Here is a 26,779-nt window from a genome sequence, read left to right as displayed (position 1 = left end):
TCGCAACAAATGACGGCAGGTATGAGATTTTACAAGACGCACCATCCCAAGAAGAATACACGAGTTGTATGAAAAGGAGAGGACAGCAAAAGCGACAACTTTACAACGTGTTACTCTCGCTGGGAACTACTGGACATCACTGGGTAACCATAATTACCTTGGAGTTACAGAACATTATATTGATGAAAAGTGGGCGCTGCATTCACATGCTCTGACATTAATAAAAACAGAGGAGCGACATTATGCTGAAACGTTTGTGCTCCACCTCACTCTAACAGGGACATTTGGTACTGAACATAGACTGGTTATGCTACTCCCTGATAAAAGAAAACATTTTCTTTATCTCAGAAATTGCCTGTTTTAATGTTATGATTGTGGCTCAGGATTTTGTGGATTTACACTAAATATTTTATTTAACTGCTACTGTATAAACAAAATGCTGATAAGTGTTTGCAGATCAAATCTTATGGCACGTTTGTTCATATGGCATAACATTTCAAATAAAATTGCGCTATACACTACTTTTGAATTCATTATTGGATTTTGCGTATAACAATGCAATTAATCGCGATTAATCAGGGAAATCATGCAATTAATTGCGATTAAACCTTTTAATCATTGCCCAGCCCTAATTTAAATTTTTCATATTCTGTTTTAAAACGAAAATCAAACAACCACTTGTTTGCTAGTTTTTTAATACCTGTTTATGAAAGGAAAATCAAATGACCAAAAGATACACCGACCCCTTACTGTACCCACCTTTACCCACCTTACTGTATCCACCTTTTTGCTTAACACTGCACCATGGAAATAACTACTGATAATAATAATCAAGCAATGCAGTGTAATAATGCAGTTTCACCTATTTGAGCTGCACAACTTTGTTTACAGTATGTCATTAGTTTGATGTTTGTGTGTATGTGTGTAAGAGTAGTGAAAGTGAACATAATTAGACTGAGTGTAAAAGCAAGAAACAGCAAAATGTGGAGGCAGGAAGACTTGTTAATCAGCTACCTTTTGTGTGTCGCGTGGCGAAGGAGGAAGAGGAGGCGAGAGAGAAGCGGCGGGGGACCACTGCCTCCTTAACAGCAGGCTCTATAACCGCAGAAGAGTTAGAAAGGAGGAAGAAGCATGAAGAGACCCGGAAGCAGAGACAGACATAGTGAAATGAAGTAAAGGGACAGAAAGGGAGAAGAAATGAAAAGGATGGACAGATAGGTTGGGTGTTATATAGATTTAAAATGAAAGAAAAATTGGTGCAATACCTTTACTTCCTGACACCCATCTTCACATTAAAACACAAGGCTTTTAACTTTCTAATACAATTATAAAGATGCAGTTATCAAATACTACAAATGCATTAAAAGAGACTTACAAGTAAAATCCATGAAAACAGGAAGCAGGAAATGCATTAAATAATGAAAGAAAAACAAAACAAAAATAAAAATAAAAACTTTGACAAAACAAAAATTCAGTTTTTATCTACTATTTTCATTGAAGCTTTTAACCTCATCTCATGGTCTTCCCTCGTGGATGCAGTTTGATTAGTGATGACAACTCTCCATGACAATTATGAAATGCTGGTCATGTGATTACAGGTGGTCATTAATGGGAAGAAGATTGTATCATAAATCCAACGCAAACTCCATACAACTATACTATTGAACTTAGAATCAAGGCCCGTCCTCCAAAAATGTTAATACGCAAGAGGGCTTGAATATTAGAGGATGACATTTTGCGCAGTGTTGCGCTGAACAAATTAGCCTTGCCCAAGTATCACCACTGGATCCCTTACCATGGACTCTGACAGATTCTCTCTCTTTTTATCTGTTTATCTCCTGCTGTCTCACTGTCTTCATGCTATCTCTTCAACAGCACTCCATAACTTTCTTTGCTAAATCATAGTTTTCTTAGTGTAATACGGGGAGATGCAAAGTATACAGACATAAACAGATACAAGCAGAGAAAGGGGAGTAGAGGGAGATATGGCCTTTATTATACTGACACATTGTGGGAGCTGAGACGCATTAAGAGACAACGAGATACACACTGCCACAGAAATCCATATAACATTCCTGGAAAGAAAAATACGGCAGCAGTTTTGTGACTGGAGAGTAAAGACTTAACTAGGAAGAATAAAGGCAAGATAGCTGCTGTAGCAGTTCAGGAAGATGAGGGTTATCATTTTGATAAAGATGTAAACCAAAGCAGAAACAGATGAAGAGAACAAAAAACAGATGGTGTTGACAAAGATGCCAGTAATGATGATGTTCATGATAAAGGTAGCATAAGTGAACACTAGAAGTGTCACATTGTACTGTTACCTGCTGGAAGCGACCTCCTGTTAGAAAGTCCCTCCAAGGTGAACCGTTTCCTAGCATAAGCAGCCGAGTGGCCTGATAGACTGGCAGAAGCCTCAACTGAGTGGGAAAGCAAGAGGGAACAGGGCTTAGTACAGCAGAGAAAGAAGAAGAGTAGGTCTTGAGAGTCTGAAAATGTTCTATATTGGTGCCAATATGCCAACATGAGTTTCAGTGCCAATGAGTTTGTATGTTTGGTAGTAGTTTTCATTTCACAAAATATGCCAAACTTACTCAATGCATTAGTGATGAATTAAAGGTGCAATATGTAATATTGTATGTAATACTGGCAGCTAGCTGTTAAAATAGTTACTGCACTACCAATTCAAAATACTGGAGAGTCGTTTCCCCCGCCCCCTCCTGCCCAGACTCGAAGTTCACGGGGGTTGCCCGTTCTCTTAATACATCCATGGGGTTGCCAGGCTGAGACCGCAGAATTCACAACAAAGTTGCTAGATGCTTTTCTCACATAGCCAGACATTACTTCACAGCACAGCAGAGTAGCTAACGTTAGATGCTAGTCTCACATAGCCAGACATTACTCCACAGCACAGTGGAGTAGCTAACGTTATATGCTGGCTATATATATATTGTCATAAAAGCCTGTGCTCACGCAGAGCTCTGTAACCAACTGTCAGGCACACTTCCTCGGCTTAGAATTACAATACGAAACTCTAAAAATACCACTACCTTGCCGACGGAACACACTTCATTGGCTTAGAATTACGGCAACAATCGCTAAACACACTGCAAACTCACAGTCCTCTCTTCCCGATTTACAGCCCCCCTCTCGTGGCTTAAAATAACTCACCGTTGTCGGCTCCAGCCGCTGAACTACACGTTGTAAACAGCCATGGCCCGCTTGCCTGGTCCTCCGGTAACGTTAGCAGTTAACAGGGTTAGCGCGGCGTACGCCAGCGGACCAGTAGGGGTCACTTTACTGGCTATGTCTCAATGTGTTTTCCGAGTAACCAACTCGGGTACTCTAGCTATATAATTCAATGTGAGTACACAAATGTTGAAATGACATAAAATGCCCGTCCCTAGTGGCTGTGATAAATTAGCCTGAAGCTATGCTTACCTGTTCAGGAGGAAATAAGCCAATTCTGCGTCCTTTTGGGATCTAAGCTGTCTCCATCTTTCAAATACATCTCCAATATTTACCAGGGGGTTGTTACGTCTCTGGTCACGCAACTGTTAGAAACATGCTGTTTTCTTTTTTTTTAGGTCGGGTAGAATCTATCTCCGTTGATCCTGTTCGTTTGTGTGCTGCTTTCATGGCTGTACTACCGTTACAGCTGTAGCACGCTGGGTTTACGTTTTTACAGGTATATCTGGCAACCCGGCCTGGCTGGCAAACTGGGCAGTTGATAACAACACACAGGCCAAAACATAAACATAAATTCTGTCACGGAATGTAAATTTCAAAAAGAAAAAATACTGACATCAACATTTTCCAGTTGCCAGTTTTGGCTATCAACATATGAATTTGGTAAAAGTTTTTTAATTACCAACATTTTCTGGAGGTTTCAAATGCTGGGGTCAAATTGACCCCAAGGATAACAAATGTTAGTAAATTTGAGGATTCACTTAGGGCACTCTCACATGCTAGTTCAGTAGACTCTGTGATTTGGGGCTGTTGGAAGTTGCAACATCATTGCATTTTTCATTTGGTTTGTTTAGTGTTCACACTGCACTTTGCGCACCAAACGTAAACAAATGTCACACTTTTTAAACAGTCGTTTGCCTATTGGACAAACTATCCGAGTGAAACTTGCCGACACTTCCTATTCTGAGAAATAATGGCACATAATATGAGCAGCTGACAGTGAGTCTAGGAGAAAGTGGGCCCTAACGAGAGAGCAATACAATTTAATTAGGCGTCCAAGCCCGAAGGGGCTGGGAACCATGTTTGCAAGGCAATGCGGTTCACAGATCCAGCAGAGCTGTGGAACCCTATTGCTTTCCTAAGGATTATTATTATTTTTGATATTATTAGTTGATAAAACTGCTGCTACAGCCTAGCATCTCCAGACGGACCTGACCAAAAGTTACCAAAAGGAATTTTTCTACGTTAAAGTATGCACAATTTACAACCAAACTAATTTCCATAGCTAGCCACAAAACACAAACTTTAACATATCTTGGCCAAATTAAAAGTTATCCGAGTAAAACTGGTAATATTTTTCGAAATCCCATTCCGAGGCGCTGTACTAAATTTGGTGAGGATTGGCCATTAGGGGGCGCTATAATGAATGTAGACGCGTTTTGTAACTCAATGCATTTAAATGGGAAATTTGCAATGGCAATATCTCTGCCGCAGTAAATGCTATCATCAGAAAACTTGAGATTATTGTTCGACGTGCCACTCTACGGCTCTGTTCCAGATTTGGTGATGATCAGCCTTTATAGGGCGCCATAATTGAGGTAGAAGCGCTACAGTCAACAATGACCAGTTTTGGCCCTTTTACTCAATCAATGTTAATGAGATATTTGCAACAGAAACGTACCGCAGACCTTGCAGCTCACATCTCTCGATATTTCCCGATGTTTGCCTCCCCACCGTTACGCTTTGGGTCCCGCTTTCATGCGCTACCCAGGTCGTCGGGGGCGACTGGCGCCAGGGGGCTTGGACCCTGTCATAACTGCTTGCAGTTCTAGTTTTATTTATGTTTCAGATCTTAACAGAATTTATCTTAGAACAATTGTATAGATAGCGTAGGTCTAGACCACACTCTAATTTACAGAGAGCCAACAATTCCCCCCAAGAGCAAGCATTTGGTGTGACAGTGGCAAGGAAAACCTTCCTTTTCAACAGGCAAAAAAGAACCAGGCTCTTGGTAGGCGGCCATCTGCTGCTGCCAGTTGGGACACAGAGACACAGAAATATGATTCATAATAATTATAGCCGTTGGTATAATGAACAGTGGCAATTATAGTAAAAATAAAGAATAATAAAGAAGAGCACCGGGGACATAGCCACAGTTAGCCCCCAGGCAGCGACTACAGCAACCCAAACCCCGCCAGCACAATCTCCAGTGTCGGGTGCTAACGACACTAACGGCACTAACAGAAAGTTTAATGATTCGTCAAAAACACAATTTTAGACCCCAGGTGCTTGCACCTGCATACAGCGGCCATCCAGACGTCTCTGGTCCACCCCGGAGATGCCAACCTTGGCCCCAGCAGCGAGGAGTAATGTTACAACAAACCCCTGTCCCATGGGTGCTAAAAAACATCAGAGGGGACACCGACAAGTGAAATCTATTGTGATATTGTGGTTTTAGCTGCTGATTAATGTTAGCTGCCACTACAAATTGAATCAAGATTAAAGTATTTAAGATGGATGGATGGATAGATAGATAGATAGATAGATAGATTTTTATTGATCCCAAAAAATGGGAAATTCCAGTGTTGCAGCAGCAAAATATCAGACACACAGCACACATACAGAATATACATGAAATAATAGGATACAATATACATGATAATATCCATCCATCCATCCATCTTCGTCCGCTTATCCGGTATCGGGTCGCGGGGGGAGCAGCTCCAGCAGGGGACCCCAAACTTCCTTTTCCCGAGCAACATTAACCGTGCCTGGTCCCCTGCTCCGAGGCCGGCCAGGTTGGAGATATAATCCCTCCACCTAGTCCTGGGTCTTCCCGAGGCCTCCTCCCAGCTGGGACGTGCCTGGAACACCTCCCTGGGGGAGCCCCAGGGGCATCCTTACCAGATGCCCGAACCACCTCAACTGGCTCCTTTCGACCGCCAGGAGCAGCGGGCTCTACTCCGAGCTCCTCACGGATGACTGAGCTTCTCACCCCTATCTCTAAGGGAGACGCCAACCACCCTCCTGAGGAAACCCATTTTGGGCCGCTTGTACCCTAGATCTCGTTCTTTCGGTCATGACCCAGCCTTCATGAACCATAGGGGAGGGAAAAAACACTGACGGTAGATCGAGAGCTTTGCCTTCTGGCTCAGCTCTTTTCGCCACAACGGCGATAGATGGAATGTAATACCGCACTCGCTGCGCGATTCTCCGACCAATCTCCCGCTCCATTGTCCCCTCACTCGCGAACAAAACCCCAAGGTACTTGAACTCCTTCACTTGGGGTAAGGACTCATTCCCTACCTGGAGAAGGCATTCCATCGGTTTCCTGCTGAGAACCATGGCCTCCGATTGAGAGGTGCTGATCCTCATCCCAACCGCTTCACACCTGCGCGAACCGATCGAGTGAGTGCTGAAGGTCACAGGCCGATGATGCCATCAGGACCACATCATCTGCAAAGAGCAGCGATGAGATCCCCAGCCCACCGAACTGCAACCCCTCCCACCCCGACTACGCCGATATCCTGTCCATAAATATTACAAACAGGATTGGTGACAAAGCGCAGCCCTGGCGGAGGTCAACCCTCACCTGAAATGAGTCTGACTTACTGCCGAGAACCCGGACACAGCTCTCACTTTGGTCGCACAGAGATTGGATGGCCCTGAGTAGAGACCCCCTCACCCCATACTCCCGCAGCACCTCCCACAGTATCTCCCGGGGGACCCGGTCATACTTCTCCAAATCCACAAAGCACATGTAGACCGGTTAAGCATACTCCCAGGCTCCCTCCAGGATCCTTACGAGAGTGAAGATCTGGTCCATTGTTCCACCGACCAGGACGGAACCGCATTGTTCCTCCTCAACCCGAGGTTCGACTATCGGCCGAACCCTCCTTTCCAGCACCTTGGAGTAGACTTTACCAGGGAGGCTGAGAAGTGTGATACCCCTGTAATTGGCACACACCCTCTGGTCCCCCTTTTTAAAAAGGGGAACCACCACCCCAGTCTGCCACTCCTTTGGCACTGTTCCAGACTTCCACGCAATGTTGAAGAGACATGTCAACCAGGACAGCCCCTCCACACCCAGAGACTTGAGCATTTCTGGACAGATCTCATCAATCCCCGGGGCTTTGCCACTGTGGAGTTGTTTGACTACATCAGTGACTTCCGCCTGGGAAATCGACGACAATCCCCCGTCACCCTCCAGCTCTGCCTCTTACATAGAGGGCGTATTAGTCAGATTCAGGAGTTCCTCAAAGTGCTCCTTCCACCGCCCTATTACCTCCTCAGTTGAGGTCAACAGTGTCCCATCCTTACTGTACACAGCTTGGATGGTTCCCCGCTTCCCCCTCCTGAGGTGGCGAACAGTTTTCCAGAAGCAAAACTGTTCATTGTGTTCATTTTCATTTTGGTGCCGACCGAAAGTCCTTCTCCATGTCTTCTCCAAACTTCTCCCACACCCGCTGCTTTGCCTCTTTCACGGCAGAGGCTGCAGCCCTTCGGGCCATTCGGTACCCTGCAACTGCCTCCCGAGTCCTCTGGGATAACATATCCCGGAAAGACTTCTTCAGTCGGACGGCTTCCCTGACCACCGGTGTCCACCACGGTGTTCGTGGGTTACCGCCCCTTGAGGCACCTAAGACCCTAAGACCACAGCTCCTCGTCGCAGCTTCAGCAATGGAAACTTTGAACATTGTCCACTCGGGTTCAATGCCCCCAGCCTCCACAGGGATGCACGAAAAGCTCCGCCGGAGGTGCGAGTTGAAAGTCTGTTGGACAGGGGCCTCCTCCAGACGTTCCCAATTTACCCGCACTACACGTTTGGGCTTACCAGGGTCTGTGCAGTAGTCTTCCCCCCCCCCTGACCCAACTCACCAACAGATGGTGATCGGGTTGACAGCTCTGCCCCTCTCTTCACCCGCAGTGTCCAAAACATACGGCCTCAGATCAGATGAAACGATTATAAAATCGATCATTGACCTTCGGCCTAGGGTGCTCTGGTACCAGGTACACTTATGAGCATCCCTATGTTCAAACATGGTGTTTGTTATAGACAATCCATGACTAGCACAGAAGTCCAACAACAAACAACCACTCTGGTTTAGATCAGGGAGGCCGTTCCTCCCAATCACGCCTCTCCAGGTGTCTCCATCATTGCCCACATGTGCATTGAAGTCCCCCAGCAGAACAATGGAGTCCCCCACTGGCGCCCCATGCAGGACTCCACTCAAGGTCTCCAAGAAGGCCGAATACTCCGAACTCCTGTTTGGTGCATATGCACAAACAACAGTCAGAGTTTTCCCCCACAACCCGCACGCGAGGGAGGCGACCCTCTCGGTCCACCGGGGTAAACTAACGCAGGGCCAGCCGGGGGCTTGTTAGTATCCCCACACCCGCCTGGCGCCTCACACCCTGGGCAACTCCCGGAGAAGAAAAGAGTCCAACCCCTATCCAGGAGTACGGTTCCAGAACCGAGACTGTGCGTAGAGGTAAGCCCCACCAGATCTAACCGGTAGCGCTCCACCTCCCGCACCAGTTCCGGCTCCTTCCCCCACAGAGAGGTGACGTTCCACGTCACCAGAGCCAGCGTCTGCCGCCCGGGTCTGGTCCGTCGAGGCCCCTGACCTTCACTGCCACCCATGTGGCAGCGCACCCGACCCCAGCGGTTCCTCCCACAGGTGGTGGGCCCATGCGCTGGAGAGATGGGAGCCACGTAGCTTGTTCGGGCTGTGGCTCCGTGGCAAACCCGGCCACCAGGCACTCGCCGACGAGCCCGCCGTCTGGACCTGGCTCCAGACGGGGGCCCCGGGCTTCCTCCGGGCAGGGTCACTCCATCTCTACCTTGTTCTTCCATAGGGTTTTTGAACCATTCTTTGTCTGGCCCCTCACCTGAGACCACTTTGCCTTGGGAGACCCGACCAGGAGCACAAAGCTCCAGACAACACAGCCCTCAGGTTCACAGAGACACACAAACCTCTCCACCACGATAAGGTGATGGTTCACGGAGAGAAATGAAATAATAATAGGATAGAATACAAGAACAAATAATTTAAATATAAGTTGTGAATAAAAATGTACAACTGTTTATTTATTTATAGTATTGATAAAGCTGTAGCTAAAGCTATTGTGCAAGGTGCACTTAGTGCAGTTGTGATGTCTATCAGTGATAAAGTGTTAAAAAGTTGAATTGCCTGTGGATGATGTGATTTCTTGTAGCAGTCCGTGCGACATCGAAGATGTCGGAGCCTCTTAGAGAAGGTGCTCCTCTGTTGGACCAGTGTGGAGTGGAGAGGGTGGTCGGGGTTATCCATGATAGATAACAGTTTGTTCAGTGACCTCTTCTCAACCATAGCTTCAAAAGTGTCCTGTTTGCAGCCAATAATGGAGCCAGCCTTCCTGATCAGTTTGTTCAGTCTGTTTGTGTTGCTGGCTCAGATCTCAGCTTCCTCAGGAAATAGAGTCTGCTCATCCCCTTCTTGTAAACAGCAGTGCTGTTGATTTTCCAGTTCAGCCTGTTGTCGATGTTGACACCCAGGTATCTGTACTCCTCAAATGTCCACATCTCCTCCCAAGATGTAAAGGGGCTGCGGAGCCGTTCCATTCCTCCTGAAGTCAATCACCATCTCTCTGGTCTTATTCACGTTGATTCTTACCAGACCACTCCACAAAGTCATCCACCAGCGCTCTGTACTCTCCCTCCTGTCCATCCCTTATACACCCAACAACTGCAGAGTCATCAGAGAACTTCTGTAGATGACATGACTCTGAGTTGTACTGGAAGTCTGTGGTGTATAAAGTGAACAGAAAAGGAGACAGCACAGTCCCCTGTGGGGCCCCCGTACCACTCACCACCACATCAGACAGAACACGGTCCAGACAGACAAACTGTGGTCTGTCTGTCAGGTAATCAGTGATCCAGGAGACTGTGGACGCACCGACACCCATCATCTGCAGCTTCTCACCTAGTAGCAGTGGCTAGATGGTGTTGAATGCACTGGAGAAATCAAAAAATGTGATTCTCACAGTGCCGCCACCGCCATCCAGGTGCAAATGAGCTCGCTGCAGAAGACAGATGACAGTGTCGTCCACTCCCAGACGAGGCTGGTATGCAAACTGTAGAGGGTCCAGAGAAGATCTCACCTGCGGCCTCAGGTAGGCCAAGAGCCTCTCCAGCACCTTAATCACATGGGATGTGAGAGCCACTGGGCGGTAGTCCTTGAGGCCAGATCGAGTCGACTTCTTGGGGACCGGGACAAGGCAGGACGTCTTCCACAGCAGCGGCACCCTTTGCAGGCTAAGGCTCAGGTTGAATATATACTGGAGAACAACAGACAGCTGACTGGTGCAGGTCTTCAGGACCCTGGGGCTGATGCCATCCGGGCCGGCAGCCTTGCCAGCTGTCTCCTCACCTGGCCAGGTGTGAATGAAAAGCAGGGGGGGTGTATGGAGTGTCTGTGGGGGAGATGAAATGTGCTGTAGTGGTGGGGGGAGTGGGCAGACTACAGGGGAGTGAGGGGGGATGTGTGGAAGCAAGAGGGGGGTTGGTGGAGTAGTAGAGGAGGCAGGGGATGGCTGTGAGCTAAACCTGTTAAAGCAACAGTTCAGCTCGTTTGCTCTCTCCCGGCTGCCTGGTGTTTGTCTTCTTCTACCCCCACACCCAGTGATCTCTTTCATCCCTGTCCACACCTCCCTCATATTGTTCTGTTGCAGACTGGCCTCCAGCTTCCTCCTGTAAGAGTTTTTACACTCCCTCAGTTTATCCCGCAGTTTGTGCTGTACTTCCCTCAGCTCCTGTCTGTCCCATGACCTGAAAGCTTTCTTCTTCTCATTAAGAAGGACTTTCAGGTCACTGGTGATCCACGGCTTGTGATTTGGAAAGCAGCATACAGTCCAGGAAGGCATGATGATATTCTCACAGAATTTGATGTATTCTGTGATGCAGTCTGTCATGTTATTGATGCCCCATGTCAGAGCACGCCCCAGTCTGTAGACTCAAAGCAGTCCTGCAGTGCCTCCTCAGCCTCCTGAGTCCACCTCCTCACAGTCCTTGTGTAGACAGGCTGCCGCTGGACAAGAGGAACATACTTAGGAGACAGCAAAACAAGGTTGTGATCTGATTTGCAATGGGGGGGAGGGCAGTGGCACTGTACGCAACCTTGGCATTTGCATACAGGACGTCCAGAGTTTTATTTTCTCTTAATGTTGAAAGTCTGGAAGGGATTTATCCAGTGAAACATGATTAAAATCCCCAGCGATAACCATGAAGGCATTGGGCTGAATGACGTCAGTAGCTGCCTCCGCATCAGGAGATGGTGGAATGTAAACACAGCGATCACTATGGCGGACATAAACTCCCTCGGTAAATAGTAAGGACCCACACAGCTGACCCCACAGCCAGCAGTTCAATTTCCGGGCTACAGAAACGTTCCTTCACATTCACATGTCCGGGACACCACTTTTCACTCACATACAGCACCACCCTCCATTCTTCCTACCGCTTTCTATAACGTCCCTGTCCGCCCCAGCCACCAAAAAGCCGGGTACCGCCACGCCATGGTCCGGGATGTGCGAGTGCAGCCAAAACACAGTATGCTGCACTCGCAGAACTTGCTCTGGGTTTTAATGAGCGCCGCAAGTTTGTCAGTCTTATTTCCCAGAGACCGTACATTTCCCATAACGATCGCTGGGTTTTCTTTTTTTTGCCTTACGTTTTAATCCACCAACCCCGGCGACTCCTCGGTAGTTCCTTCAGGATTTCAGGCTTGGCCCCCGGCAGCAGCACAGGTCGACACAGCGCTACCAGCTGATTGCGTGTGTAAACAATAGTCCCGCTGCCTTGTGCGTAACACGCAGTTGCAAAAAACGACCAAAGTAAGTCGAAAAGTTCTGAAGTTGACAGAAGCCATCTCAACACAGATGTTCTAAGTGACCATACAAAAAGAACTGCACTAAAGACCAAAAAAGTGACTAAATACACATACACATCGGGAGTTGCTGCAACAGGCTACCGCACGACACAGCAGCATCTTGCATTCATTCATTTAAGTGGAAAAGACTACAGCTATTTCACTAGAATGACATGACATGAATAAACATTACTAAATGTAATGTGAAAGAACCTTTGATAGATTAACTTGTCCATAAACAGATTTTAATCAGCAATGGTGGTTAAAAATATAAAGACAACAGCTCCTATGATCCCACACAACTTCACGACATCATCGAAAGTTTTCGATTGATGGTTTCAATTAAGAGACCCCTAACAGCAGTAAATGGCATAGCCTATTGTAGGTTTGAGTTAAAATCCCTCATTTCTGAATGTTTATATTGGCACAATGTCTTCCATGATGTTACAGTTTGTTGAAGAAATGTTTCTGCCTCGCTGCTTGTTGCAGTGGATGGTTCTGATAGCTAGTGTATGAAAGTGTGCACAAGCATTGTTTTTTGCCAACAATTAATGTGCACGTTGTCAAACAGTATATTAAGGTTTAATGTATCAATAGCTTTCTGGTTCTGGCGATTGAGTGAGCAGACATGCAATGAAAAGCTGCAAGTTGCAGTCGAAGACATGGTTTTGCGTTCTAAATGACAGAACCTCCGGGTGGTTGGAATATCAGAAGGAATTGAGAGAGACGATGCTCGGATTTTCATGACAGCGCTCTTCAGAGAAGTCACCCTAGACAACCTATTCACTTTATTCACATGCGCCAACATCTTGATTTCAGAACGAGGCTTGGTGGGTAACCGCCATGGTAACCAGAGAGATCTTTAGCTACAGACTATTTTACGTCCAACTGAACTGCCAACAGTAATAACCCTGATACGCCTCTTCTCGCATCGGGGTTACCGGCGGACGCCGCTCCTTGTGACCGTGCATTTGTGCGGCTCTCAGACACCACAAATCGTCACGAATGAAAAGGGAACTCCCCGCCGAGTACAACAATACCTCACACAAAATTCTACGTCATTTCAGTTCATTAGCTGTGAAAGGGGGCATGGTCAAAGCATAGGGGGTGGGTCAAACCTTCACCAATGAAGAAGGAACTCTCTGCTGAGTTCATTGATACCTCACACAAGTATTAACCTCAAATGGTTCAAATGTTATGAAAGGGGTGTGGCTTAAGCATAGGGCGCGGGCCAAACATCACCAATGAAGAAAGAAGTCTCAGCTGAGTTCAATGATACCTCACACAGGGGTCTACATCAAACGGGTCATTAGTTATAAAAGGGGCGTGGTTTAAGCATAGTGGGGCGGGTCAAACCATCACCAGTGAATGAGGAAGTCTCTGCTGAGTTCAATGAGACCTCACACAAGACTCTACCTTAAACGGTTCAATTGTTATGAAAGGGAGCGTGGCCTGAGTAAGTGGGCGTGTTTAAAGTATAGGGTGCGGCTCAGTATCACATGTAGACCACACATTATAAGTTTCATGTAAATCGGATGATGTTTGTCATATAAGGCGCATTTCCTGTTGCCAGCGGGGGGCGCTATGACCAAAAGTCAATTTTGGCCTGTAGATGTCCTCAGGCCTGGACCCTTTTCAATCGTGAGAAATTTCGGGCAGATTCAACAACGTACACTCAAGTTACAACAACTTCTTTGTTCATCGCTAAACGCACAAAATGGCCGCCCCGCCACGGCCACGCCCCATGATGAAATGTTTTTCTTTTAACAACTTTTTATCTTTAATGTCTTAAGATGGCACAGACCAAATTTGAAGTTGATCTGATGAAATCTGTAGGAGGAGTTCGTTAAAGTACAACATGTGGAAATGGCCAAAATCACACTAATTTCAAACTTTGAAATCAAAATGGCGGACTTCCTGTTGGGTTTAGGGCAGGGGTCTCAAACTCGCTGCACCCAACACACAGTGGACTTTTCCCTCCACAGACGCACGTCGGTAAATTAGGGAATGTATTTGCGCTCCCGGGGGCGGTTCAGCGAAAAGAGGAGGCGTGTTCAGGCGCAAACGTTCCATGGTGCTATTTTGTAGTTACAGAAAACAATTCCGCCACTGACCAGGAAAAACCTGGTCTAAAGTCAGTGGCACTAGTCTAAAGTCAGTAGCGCGTTATTCAGATGCTATTTTAGGGGCGCATGCTTGGCCATAATGTAGCTTGTGCACAACGCGCATATACACTTTGCTTCTCTGATCTACACGGACGCATGCAGATCCCATTTTTGCAAACCATACATAATTACAAAGAAAAATATTACTGAAAATGCGCTTCAGGTGTTTGGATCAGTCAGGAGACACTTTACAGTACAGTCCTCAAAAATCGCAGCATTCTTTGTGGCTTGTTGTGTTTTACACAACATTTCCATGAATCATGGATGTGTTGATGACATAAATGAGGATATATTAGAGGACTTAAGGAGAAGTGATGTTGAACTACGGTGAGATTGGACACTCCAGCGGGATCTGGACCGGGAGTGGCAATGCGTGATGCGCGGGTGGATGGAGATGGAGTGGTGGGGGGGGGAAGGGGCACAACAGGAGCAGATGGTGCGTTTGGAGACCCACGCTCCATGGCTGCAGCAATCCTCTCCACACTTGAGGAGATGCGCCCGAGAGGCCGCAGCAACATCGCCACCCGGCCAAGACGGGCATTTATTACTTTGCTGCATCTCGGACAGCTCCCACTGGCGTGCACCAGGCAAATCCGCCGTCATAATAGCAATCTGCCATGGAACAAGCGCGCCTGCTCTTAAAGGGAATATGAGATGACGCTCTGATTGGTTTATTGCACGTTACGCCCAAACCACACCTAGCTACTTCAGACCAACCCATTTTAGATTTGCGTCGGGCTAAGAGTCATTTATCCCGCCGGTATAATAGCAACAGCGCCCACAAAGCTACTTGCGTTTCACATTTGATACTTGTGTTTCAGATCGTTAAAATAGGGCATACAGTTAGCTGTGAAAGGGGGCGTGGCCAAAGTATAGGGCGTGGGCCAAACCTTTACCAATAAAAAAGGAAGTCTCTGCCGAGTTCCAATGGGGTTACGTTACCTTGCGTAAGCATGGACGCCTGGCCAATAAATGCTATTGAAGGGCGGGTCTTTTTCCTCACATTTGTGATGCTACTTCAGAAGCCATCCCAGCCAGGCGCGCGCATTTCCCTGCCTTCAGGTATGTATCGTTGAGTATTTGAGTTTATTGAGTATATGCTTTTAAACTTTAAATAACATTTGCTTATTCGTTTTTGTGTGAGTTGTTATATATACTGAACACTAGTAGATGATTTCCTCTTGGACCATCAGTTTAAATGGTAGAAAATATGTAACGGTAATGCACAATCCATTGTCGGATGGTTGACTCCGCTGAAGTTCATTAATACCTGACAATTGACAACTCGTCGGGCATTAACCCACTTATACCATGATCACTTAACATTTTTAAAACATTAGTTTATATTTTAATTTGTTTTACAATCGAAATCTAAAGTTTATCCAAACAATAACTCCGTTTATCTGGTTCCGCCTGAGGGTTGAACTAATACCTGGGACAATCATTCCCATCCAATAAGGTTCGTATGCAATGCAAACGTTGTTCACTCCTCCAGAAAATAGGAAAGACCTTAGATACGACTTGCTTCCCTTAGCAACGGGAGATATTTCTAGTCCGCTCAGCTCGTAGAACCGGGCCAGAAAGCTAACGCTATGCTAGCAAGATCCAAAGTCAATAATATCATTGTGTACAGTTGGCAATCACTAAAAATAATTTGACAGTATGTTTAACATTAAGACAAGGTAGCTATCCAGCCATGTCATTGTCCCCAAAACAATATAACAACTTTTACTAACAATTTTATCCGCGATGTGTAACGTTAGGCCGGCCACACACTGGCTGCGTTGCGTGACCGTTTTTATTTCGGCTCCCAGGTTAGAGCTTACACACTGCCTGCAAAGACAAAGTTGGCAGTATTGACTGCAGTATTGATGGCAAAATAGGCTACAGAATATTTCGTTCTGTATTGACAGGTTCAGTATTTGAAAATCAATAATGATTTTTCTTTATTAATAAATGTAATTATATTGAAACATGTGCTTCAGAAACATACATGCTGTAACAGAAATTACAAACAGAAAAACATTAGTGTTATATAAATTCCTGAAGGTTTCAAGTATGCCCCGCAATAAGGCAAGGCCAGGAGAAAAGAGGAGTAAAGACATTTTGCTTTATCTACTGAAAGATCAGCCGCAACAAAAAAGAGCCGCACAACAGACAGAAGAGCAACAGACAGGACAAACCGAACGACAGACAGTACAGCAACAGACAGGACAGACAGAACAATAGACAGAACAGCAACAGACAGAACAACAAACAGAACTGCAACAGATAGATTTGCTTGTTGCCGATTCTGATTCAGAACAAGGACGGACAGACAGAACGACAGGCAGAAAACCATCAACAGCAGCAGTTTGAGCAGAGGTCGAAGATTAGAGCCTTGTGTGGAGCTGCAACATACAGATGCTCCTTCAAGAATGAGTGGACCACAAAATGGCCATTCATCACTAAAGGTAGCCTCAGCACACATTACTGGTGTGCTGAATGTCGTGTGGAAAACACATGTTGCCAGGGTGTTTCAGATATTGTGCGACAGGGGGCACCAGGAAAAAGAACGGGCCATTGAATCCACCGCTACAATTGACAGATGTATAGTGTCTGCTCCAAGAGGCCAAGGTATGCTATGTGTCATGGTCCTGTCAAGGTTCAAGAGTTTTGTGTAATATACTGTACTGTCATGGTTGATAGTTTTGACTAATTTACTGTCTTTAGGTTCTGTATTTCTGTGTTCTGTTTCACGGTCAGGTTTTCTTAGTTTTATGTCTGTCTTAATTTGCCATTGTGGTCACCTGTAAGCATGTAAGCATGGCTCTGGTGTCTATTTAACCCTTGTGTTGACTTCGGGTCAAATTGACCTGTTTTCAATTTTGGTTTTATATCAGAAAATATGGGACGTATAAATAAGCGCTGAAAATGTGTAGATGAAAAATTTAACAATTTAAAACGTTGGAAAAAGCAAAAACTGTGAAAAAAAGGCGTCAAAAACGTCGAAAAAAAAGTGTTTTTTTCCAAGGTTGACGGGAAGACAACTTAAACTCACTTTTTTTCTTACAGACAAGAAGGGCTGAGGTTAAAATGACAGCAACATTAGTTCAGCATAATGTGCCACTTGCGTTGACTGACCACCTGGGGCCTCTTCTGAAGGAATGTTTCAAGGATTCCAAAACAGCCCATGTACAAGTGTGCCAGAACCAAGAGTTCATGTGTAGTTAACGAAGCACTGGCACCACATTTCATGAATGAGTTGGTGGTACAAATGAGGGAAGGGCCATACACTCTCATCACAGGGTGCTAACAGTGAACGTTCCCAAAACTTTCACTAACGTTCCTCAAAAGTTATGTAAATGTTAGTACAAAACGTTATTAAAATAATGTTTTCGGAACGTCCATGTAACGTTATAACGTTCCTGTAACGTTGGGGAAAAAAACGTTCTTAGAACAACGTTATCGGAACGTCTTTATCACGTTATTTGTGAATGATGAAAGTTCCCACAATGTTGATAGAAAACGTTCTTAGAACAACGTTATCGGATTCTTTATCACGTTATTTGTGAATGATGAAAGTTCTCACAGTGATGATAGAAAACGTTCTTAGAACTACGTTTTCGGAACATCTTTATCACGTTATTTGTGAATGATGAAAGTTCTCACAGTGATGATAGAAAACGTTCTTAGAACTACGTTTTCGGAACATCTTTATCACGTTATTTGTGAATGATGAAAGTTCTCACAGTGATCATAGAAAACGTTCTTAGAACTACGTTTTCGGAACGTCTTTATCACTGTATTTATGCTTGATGAACATTCTCATAATGTTTAGAAAAAACATTCTCATAACATTCTCAGAATGTCCTGGTATTATTTGTTAAGTTACCCATTAACATTAATATAACCCTAACCCAAACCTAACCCTAATCCTAACATAATAAACATATTGCTTGGAACCTGAAAGGATTAAAAATATAATTGGTACCAGAGAAAATATTGGTATAAGAAACTGATTTCACCCTCAATGTTTGTAACTTTAAAAATGTTCAACCAAGGAAAAAAAAACAAGGCTTTTGGGGGGTGCAAGGACCCTAGGTTGATTTTACTATCCCACACTGAGACCTGACCTTAGTCAGGTCTCAGTGTGAAGTCGAATTTTCCTATTAAAAGTTGGAAAAAAATCTCGTTGTAAGGGACAACCACTCTGGTCTTTTTATAACACTCCATGATGCATAAAAGAGCTATATTTAGAGATATCACCCAGCTAACAAAAATATATTCTAAGAACGTTGCAGGAACGTTGATTTGAAATGTCCTAAAAACGTTGAAATGTCCAGTTTGCTTAACGTTGCTGGAACGGTATCTTAAGGTTAGAAAAATGTTGCTGGAACGTTAGCATAACGTTGCTGGAACGTCATTTTAAGGTTAGAAAAACGTAGCTGGAACGTTAGCATAACGTAGCTGGATTGTTAGCATAACGTTGCTGGAACGTCATCTTAAGGTTAGAAAAATGTTGCTGGAACGTTAGCATAACATTGCTGGTTCAAAATGTTAGCAAAATGTTGCTAGAATATTACCCTAAGATTAGCATACTGTTGCTGGAACATTATCTTAAGGCTAGCATTGTGTTGCTGGAACGTTATATTAAGGTTAGTATGAAGTTCAGGAACGTTCATTCCCCAAAAATTTTATTAACAATCAAAGATTCAAATAACATTTATTTGGAACATTTCAAGAACATAAAAATGTGCACTTTCTGTTATGTTATCATGTTATTTTAAGTTATAGAATATTAAGAATAATGTTTCTACATCAGTCTTTCAACTATATTTCTTAACACAACCATGTGAATTACAAGTGCCCACTTTTAATTATAACTGCACACTTTTACAGCACATCAAAAAGTTGAAAATGCACGTAAAAGTCCTATGATATATATGTCAATGGTGAAAACATGGAGGCCACAATAACAAAAGATTTTCTGCACAGATAATGTGTTGTTGTGTTTTTTATACATGGGCCTTTTTATGAATGATTATAATATGAAAACATAACAAAGTGCACATTTTTATGTTCTTGAAATGTTCCAAATAAATGTTATCCCAGTGGGCATTTGATGTCAATTTAACATCGACGTCAAAATTACGTCACAAAATAGGTCAAAAATAAAAGACAAATTGACGTCAAAGACATCAAATCAACGTTGATTTAATGTCAGTGATATTGACCTGAGATGTAGGGACTAGAAAAAAACATGTCAGATTGATACCTTTGTTGGGCCTCTTTACAACCACAAGGAAATAATTACAAAATATAATGACATCATGCATTCATGCATGATGGTGGTCAAAATCTTGACTATTTGTTGATGTCAAATTGACGTCAAGGTGCCCGCTGGGATGTCATGGTGCTGTCTGTTTTCCCTCTCCCCTCTCCCTTGTTGTTAGTCTTGTCTGTCCTGTGCTGAGTGGGTGTGGCGCTCCTGGCTCTCTCTCCCTCCTCGTCAGGACACCTGTGGCTTCCTGCTCACCTGAATCACATCCAGCAATCACCACTTCTGTCTTAAACCCCGGCCTTCCAACCAGTCTCTGCCAGATCGTCTGTTCACCCAAGTGGTAACACTCGCTATGGCCAGCCTCAATGGTTTTGAAAGACTGGTATTTATTGTACTCCTGTTGCAAGCCTTGTTTTTTACTTTTTGTGTTTTCTTTTGTGTCCAGATTCCTGCTTCAGCCCTGGAAGCCCAGTCTGCCTGCCTGAGCCAACTTGTATTTTTTGTTGAACCTGCCTCTCACCTGTCTGCCTGCTCTCATCCCCAGAGGATTTCAAGAACCTGCATTACTCTTTGTGTTCAATAAACCTCAATACCTGTTCCGACCTTTTTCTCTTTGTCTGCGCTTGAATCCGGATGGCCCAGCCTAACACATTATTTGAACGTTGTATTGTTAATAACATTTTTGGGGAACGAATGTTCCTGAACTTTATACTATACTTTATACACTGCTCAAAAAAATAAAGGGAACACTTAAACAACACAATGTAACTCCAAGTCAATCACACTTCTGTGAAATCAAACTGTCCACTTAGGAAGCAACACTGATTGACAATAAATTTCACATGCTGTTGTGCAAATGGAATAGACAACAGGTGGAAAGTATAGGCAATTAGCAAGACACCCCCAATAAAGGAGTGGTTCTGCAGGTGGTGACCACAGACCACGTCTCAGTTCCTATGCTTCCTGGCTGATGTTTTGGTCACTTTTGAATGCTGGCGGTGCTTTCACTCTAGTGGTAGCATGAGACGGAGTCTACAACCCACACAAGTGGCTCAGGTAGTGCAGCTCATCCAGGATGGCACATCAATGCGAGCTGTGGCAAGAAGGTTTGCTGTGTCTGTCAGCGTAGTGTCCAGAGCATGGAGGCGCTACCAGGAGACAGGCCAGTACATCAGGAGACGTGGAGGAGGCCGTAGGAGGGCAACAACCCAGCAGCAGGACCGCTACCTCCACCTTTGTGCAAGGAGGAGCAGGAGGAGCACTGCCAGAGCCCTGCAAAATGACCTCCAGCAGGCCACAAATGTGCGTGTCTCTGCACAAACGGTCAGAAACAGACTCCATGAGGGTGGTATGAGGGCCCGACGTCTATAGGTGGGGGTTGTGCTTGCAGCCCAACACCGTGCAGGACGTTTGGCATTTGCCAGAGAACACCAAGATTGGCAAATTCGCTACTGGTGCCCTGTGCTATTCACAGATGAAAGCAGGTTCACACTGAGCAAATGTGACAGACGTGACAGAGTCTGGAGACACCGTGGAGAACGTTCTGCTGCCTGCAACATCCTCCAGCATGACCGGTTTGGCGGTGGGTCAGTAATGGTGTGGGGTGGCATTTCTTTGGGGGGCCGCACAGCCCTCCATGTACTCGCCAGAGGTAGCCTGACTGCCATTAGGTACCGAGATGAGATCCTCAGACCCCTTGTGAGACCATATGCTCGTGCGGTTGGCCCTGGGTTCCTCCTAATGCAAGACAATGCTAGACCTCATGTGGCTGGAGTGTGTCAGCAGTTCCTGCAAGAGGAAGGCGTTGATGCTATGGACTGGCCCGTCCGTTCCCCAGACCTGAATCCAATTGAGCACATCTGGGACATCATGTCTCGCTCCATCCACCAACGCCACGTTGCACCACAGACTGTCCAGGAGTTGGCGGATGCTTTAGTCAAAGTCTGGGAGGAGATCCCTCAGGAGACCATCCGCCACCTCATCAGGAGCATGCCCAGGCATTGTAGGGAGGTCATACAGGCACGTGGAGGCCACACACACTACTGAGCCTCATTTTGACTTGTTTTAAGGGCATTACATCAAAGTTGGATCAGCCTGTAGTGTGGTTTTCCACTTTAATTTTGAGTGTGACTCCAAATCCAGACCTCCATGGGTTGATTTCCATTGATTATTTTTGTGTGATTTTGTTGTCAGCACATTCAACTATGTAAAGAAAAAAGTATTTAATAAGATTATTTCATTAATTTAGATCTAGGATGTGTTATTTTAGTGTTCCCTTTATTTTTTTGAGCAGTGTACTTTTCTAACCTTAAGATACCGTTCCAGCAACGTTATGCTAACGTTCTAGCAACGTTATGCTAACGTTCCAGCAACGTTTTTCTAACCTTAAAATACCGTTCCAGCAACGTTACGCAAACTGGACGTTTTTAGGACATTTCAAATCAACGTTCCTACAACGTTCTTAGAACATATTTTTGTTAGCTGGGCAAGTACTTCTAACATTAATGAAATTAAGATTGAACCTCATGATTGGTGATCTGAGGAGACGGTTCTTCAAGATTATATCTTACTGGATTGACAAATTGGAGGAAGTTACAAGAAACCTCATCCCTTGGCTTCCTAGGGAAACAATTCGAGCAACTATGCCACTAGCTTTTTAAAACTAATTACCCCAAGACAACATGTATTTTGGATTGTAACGAGAGCCTGTTACAAAAACCCCAAAAATCTAGACTCAAGAGGAAAGGCCACAGCCAAAAAAATTTCAAAAAAAAAATTAATTTTTTGTATTTATTGTTTTTTGTTGTGTTAAAAATTTTTTTTTTTTTTTTTGTTTTTGGGGTGGTGTTGTTTTTTTTATTTTTATTCTCTTGGATTCTGGAGTACTTACAACCGGGTGATGAGGTCATGGCAGACCGTGGATTCACAATTAGAGACATACTCTTTGAAAGGAAAGTTAACCTAGTCATACCCTCATTCACAAAAAAAGGTGCACAACTTACTGAAGAACAGGTCACTTTCACTAGAAGAATTGCAAATGTTAGAATACACGTGGAAAGGGCCATCAGATGCCTAAAGGTGTTTAAAATCACAAGTAGTGCCTATCTCCCTGGTCCCAAAAGTAGACAAAATTCTACGTATATGTTCTGCCCTTGTGAATTTGCGGGGTGATCTCATTCGTGATATCGAACAGTAGGTCACTTCATGCGTGTTTAAAGCCAAGCAGGGGGAGAGTTCAGGGGGAAATGTTAAGAAAAAATATGATCTTTTAAGTTTTGTTAATCATTTCAACATTTCTCTGAATGCATCTGTTCAAAATTGTCTCACTGTTGTATGAGCTATGAATGGAGATATAAGCAAAATGCTCATGCAGGAGGTTTTTGCTCACTGTACATAGCTGCAGGAGTTTTGAAAACTATTGTGTGTTAACTGAGTAGAAGTTTGACAGGCTGTCACAGAAGACAGGAGTCAGAATGTCTGAGGAAGAAGCTAAACTTGACTGAAGACATTTAAGAGCTGTCGTTGGCTATTGAAATTGTTATGAAACGTTTTCATTGGTTTGTAGGAGTGTTCATTTGGCTGCCTTCCAATGAGCATCAGACTTCTTGTTCCAAGAACAAGTATATAGGGGCGGCTGTGGCTAAGTGGTAGAGAGGTTGCCTGCCAATCGGAAGGTTGGTGGTTCGATCCCTGGCACTGCAGTTCCATGCCGAAGTGTGCTTGGGCAAGACACTGAACCCTGAGTTGCCCCCGATGCTGCGCCATCGGAGTGTAAATGTGTGTGAATGTTTATCTGATGAGCAGGTGGCACCTTGTACGGCAGCCTCGGCCACTTTGTGTGAATGGTGAATGGTTACTGTACTATGTTAAAGCGCTTTGAGTAGTCGTTAAGATATATAAAAACAGTCCATTTATATAATCGCTGTGTTCTTTTTGTTCTTGGGGAGATGCTGGGGAAAACTCTTTGGTGTTGTAAGCTCCCCATGTGATTAATTGCACTTCTCTTATGTACCTTCTCTGTGAATTAATTACATTAAAACCTTTGCAGTATCTCACTTTAACCAAATCTCTGTATTTCAGTAATTTTCTCTATAACAGTGATAGGTTGAATATTTCAGCCTACATGCTTCAAATGTATTTTATACAGTGCCTTGCGAAAGTATTCGGCCCCCTTGAACTTTTCGACCTTTTGCCACATTTCAGGCTTCAAAACATAAAGATATAAAACTGTAATTTTTTGTGAAGAATCAACAACAAGTGGGACACAATCATGAAGTGGAACGAAATTTATTGGATATTTCAAACCTTTTTAACAAATAAAAAACTGAAAAATTGTGCGTGCAAAATTATTCAGCCCCCTTAAGTTAATACTTTGTAGCGCCACCTTTTGCTGCGATTACAGCTGTAAGTCGCTTGGGGTATGTCTCTATCAGTTTTGCACATCGAGAGACTGAAATTTTTGCCCATTCCTCCTTGCAAAACAGCTCGAGCTCAGTGAGGTTGGATGGAGAGCGTTTGTGAACAGCAGTTTTCAGTTCTTTCCACAGATTCGATTGGATTCAGGTCTGGACTTTGACTTGGCCATTCTAACACCTGGATATGTTTATTTGTGAACCATTCCATTGTAGATGTTGCTTTATGTTTTGGATCATTGTCTTGTTGGAAGACAAATCTCAAGTCTTTTGCAGACTCCATCAGGTTTTCTTCCAGAATGGTCCTGTATTTGGCTCCATCCATCTTCCCATCAACGTTAACCATCTTCCCTGTCCCTGCTGAAGAAAAGCAGGCCCAAACCATCATGCTGCCACCACCATGTTTGACAGTGGGGATGGTGTGTTCAGGGTGATGAGCGGTGTTGCTTTTACGCCAAACATAACGTTTTGCATTGTTGCCAAAAAGTTCGTTTTTGGTTTCATCTTACCAGAGCACCTTCTTCCACATGTTTGGTGTGTCTCCCAGGTGGCTTATGGCAAACTTTAAACGACACTTTTCATGGATATCTTTAAGAAATGGCTTTCTTCCTGCCACTCTTCCATAAAGGCCAGGTTTGTGCAGTATACGACTGATTGTTGTCCTATGGACAGAGTCTCCCACCTCAGCTGTAGATCTCTGCAGTTCATCCAGAGTGATCATGGGCCTCTTGGCTGCATCTCTGATCAGTCTTCTCCTTGTATGAGCTGAAAGTTTAGAGGGACGGCCGGGTCTTCGTAGATTTGCAGTGGTCTGATACTCCTTCCATTTCAATATTATCGCTTGCACAGTGCTCCTTGGGATGTTTAAAGCTTGGGAAATCTTTTTGTATCCAAATCCGGCTTTAAACTTCTCCACAACAGTATCTCGGACCTGCCTGGTGTGTTTCTTGTTCTTCATGCTGCTCTCTGCGCTTTAAACGGACCTCTGAGACTATCACAGAGCAGGTGCATTTATACGGAGACTTGATTACACACAGGTGGATTCTATTTATCATCATTAGTCATTTAGGTCAACATTGGATCATTCAGAAATCCTCACTGAACTTCTGAAGAGAGTTTGCTGAACTGAAAGTAAAGGGGCTGAATAATTTTGCACGCCCAATTTTTCAGTTTTTTATTTGTTAAAAAAGTTTGAAATATCCAATGAATTTCGTTCCACTTCATAATTGTGTCCCACTTGTTGTTGATTCTTCACAAAAAATTACAGTTTTATATCTTTATGTTTGAGGCCTGAAATGTGGCAAAAGGTCAAAAAGTTCAAGGGGGCCGAATACTTTCGCAAGGCACTGTATCTTGTATGTAGGGTACTACACAAGAAGGTTAGTTTGGGGACAACCTTCACCCACAAGAATGTGTAGAATCTATTATGAGTTTGGGTACAACTTTCACACAGAGGAATTGGAGCCAGGAGTGTGGGAATCTATTAGGAGCACGGCCATAAAAGGTGTAGTTTGGAAGTAAACTGTTGCACTGAAATAGATAGCGTGAAGCGTGTGAGGACAAAAAGTATAAAGGAGGAGTTATTTTCATGTTCTTAGAGACACTATGGGTACATGCTCTTAGGAGGGTGTACACATGGTTATCTTCCTTTCTAGGAGAGAAACCTTGGCTTATACATTTGGTGCATGTCAACTGTTCTCCCTTTCATGAAAGTATGTTTGTTTGTTTGTTGTGTGAATAAAGCTGCATTAGTCTGAACTCATTGTACTCAGCATTTGTTCAGTCTCCATATCTCATTTCCAGATATTTCCAAGATATCAAATTGAAGCAATGGGAAATGTGAACTTCAGTGCAGCTTCAAGTAAACTCAAGAATTGTAATGTAGAAGTAATGAAAACACATTTAATATTTGAAATTGTTGAAATTTCCATGTCAGACATTGTCAGTAGATATTTGATTTTTTTTATCAACATGAAAATAGATGCATGAACTTCAGTAAATTTAAGTGCATTGCAATAAACATACATTTACATTTAATTGCTGTAAATTCAATTATTTTCAACAGTGGGCACTAACAATGGCCCTTGATCAAATTTGTCTTTCCTTACTCTTGCTTTACATTTTCCTCACAATTTCAGTATATCTCCCACCAAACTTAAGCCGCCCTGCATCAAATTCATCAACAAGTTGAGGCAGCATGGATGAGAAGTAGAAAGTTCTCAAGCGCTTCACCTGTTCCGTGACAAAAAGCTCATCAAATGGTACACTAAATACCACACTCTCATCTGGTGTCCATATCATCAGTCTGGCTGTCTTGAGACCTGTGCAAAACATTCCTAGTTGGACTTGCATGTAATAGCCTCGGCTACCAGTTTTCTGAACCTCAAGTTTTCCATCCACTATCTTGGAATCACTGTCTCTGAGATAACAGTTCACTGAGTGTCTGGTGATTTTTATTTGGGACAGGGCATTTAATCTCTAGGAGCTCACAGGAGTTGATGATTCCATCCGGACTTGCTGATAACCATGGCTCTGCACCACATACAACTGTGCCCATGTGCGTTATGTTTATTCCCTGTTCTTTCAATTGATTGCAAGCGGTTTCTTCCTTTTCTTTCCCATAATTAGTGGCATAGTTACCACGAAATCTGGGGTAAAAGTGCTCACACAAAAACTTTTCACTATTTGTGCCTGCACGTACAGGCACCTTCTTTGCATAAATTCTAAGTTTCCTAGAACTGTGCCACAGATCAGATGCACTCTGCCCCCTTGTCTCAAGTTCCAGTGTATCAGCTTGTTTGCCATCCATATTAACATAAGCCTGATAGAATTTCTGGCATT

At 44.1% G+C, this 26,779-nt stretch overlaps 1 protein-coding gene across 7 annotated transcripts in view; it reads right to left on the bottom strand.

Moving 5' to 3' along the window:
- The window catches only part of mcf2l2 (MCF.2 cell line derived transforming sequence-like 2), a 376,220-nt gene that overhangs the window by 23,980 nt on the left and 325,461 nt on the right, over positions 1-26,779 (bottom strand). For 4 of the 7 annotated variants that reach the window (XM_039810745.1, XM_039810749.1, XM_039810746.1 and 1 more), the window contains exons 28-29: positions 2,325-2,420; positions 1,015-1,095 (exon numbers count right to left, since the gene is read on the bottom strand). The exons of 2 other annotated variants lie outside the window; for them this stretch is intronic. In XM_039810745.1, coding sequence (XP_039666679.1) covers positions 1,015-1,095; positions 2,325-2,420 — 177 coding nt within the window. The remainder of the gene's footprint in view (positions 1-1,014; positions 1,096-2,324; positions 2,421-26,779) is intronic. One more of the 7 variants, XM_039810748.1, reaches the window with a different exon arrangement.

This window comes from Perca fluviatilis, chromosome 9 (assembly GCF_010015445.1).
Source record: "Perca fluviatilis chromosome 9, GENO_Pfluv_1.0, whole genome shotgun sequence".
NCBI classification, from domain to species: Eukaryota; Metazoa; Chordata; class Actinopteri; order Perciformes; family Percidae; genus Perca; species Perca fluviatilis.
The sequence above is the reverse complement of the archived record's forward strand: the minus strand, read 5'-3'. Positions and strand labels throughout refer to the sequence as shown.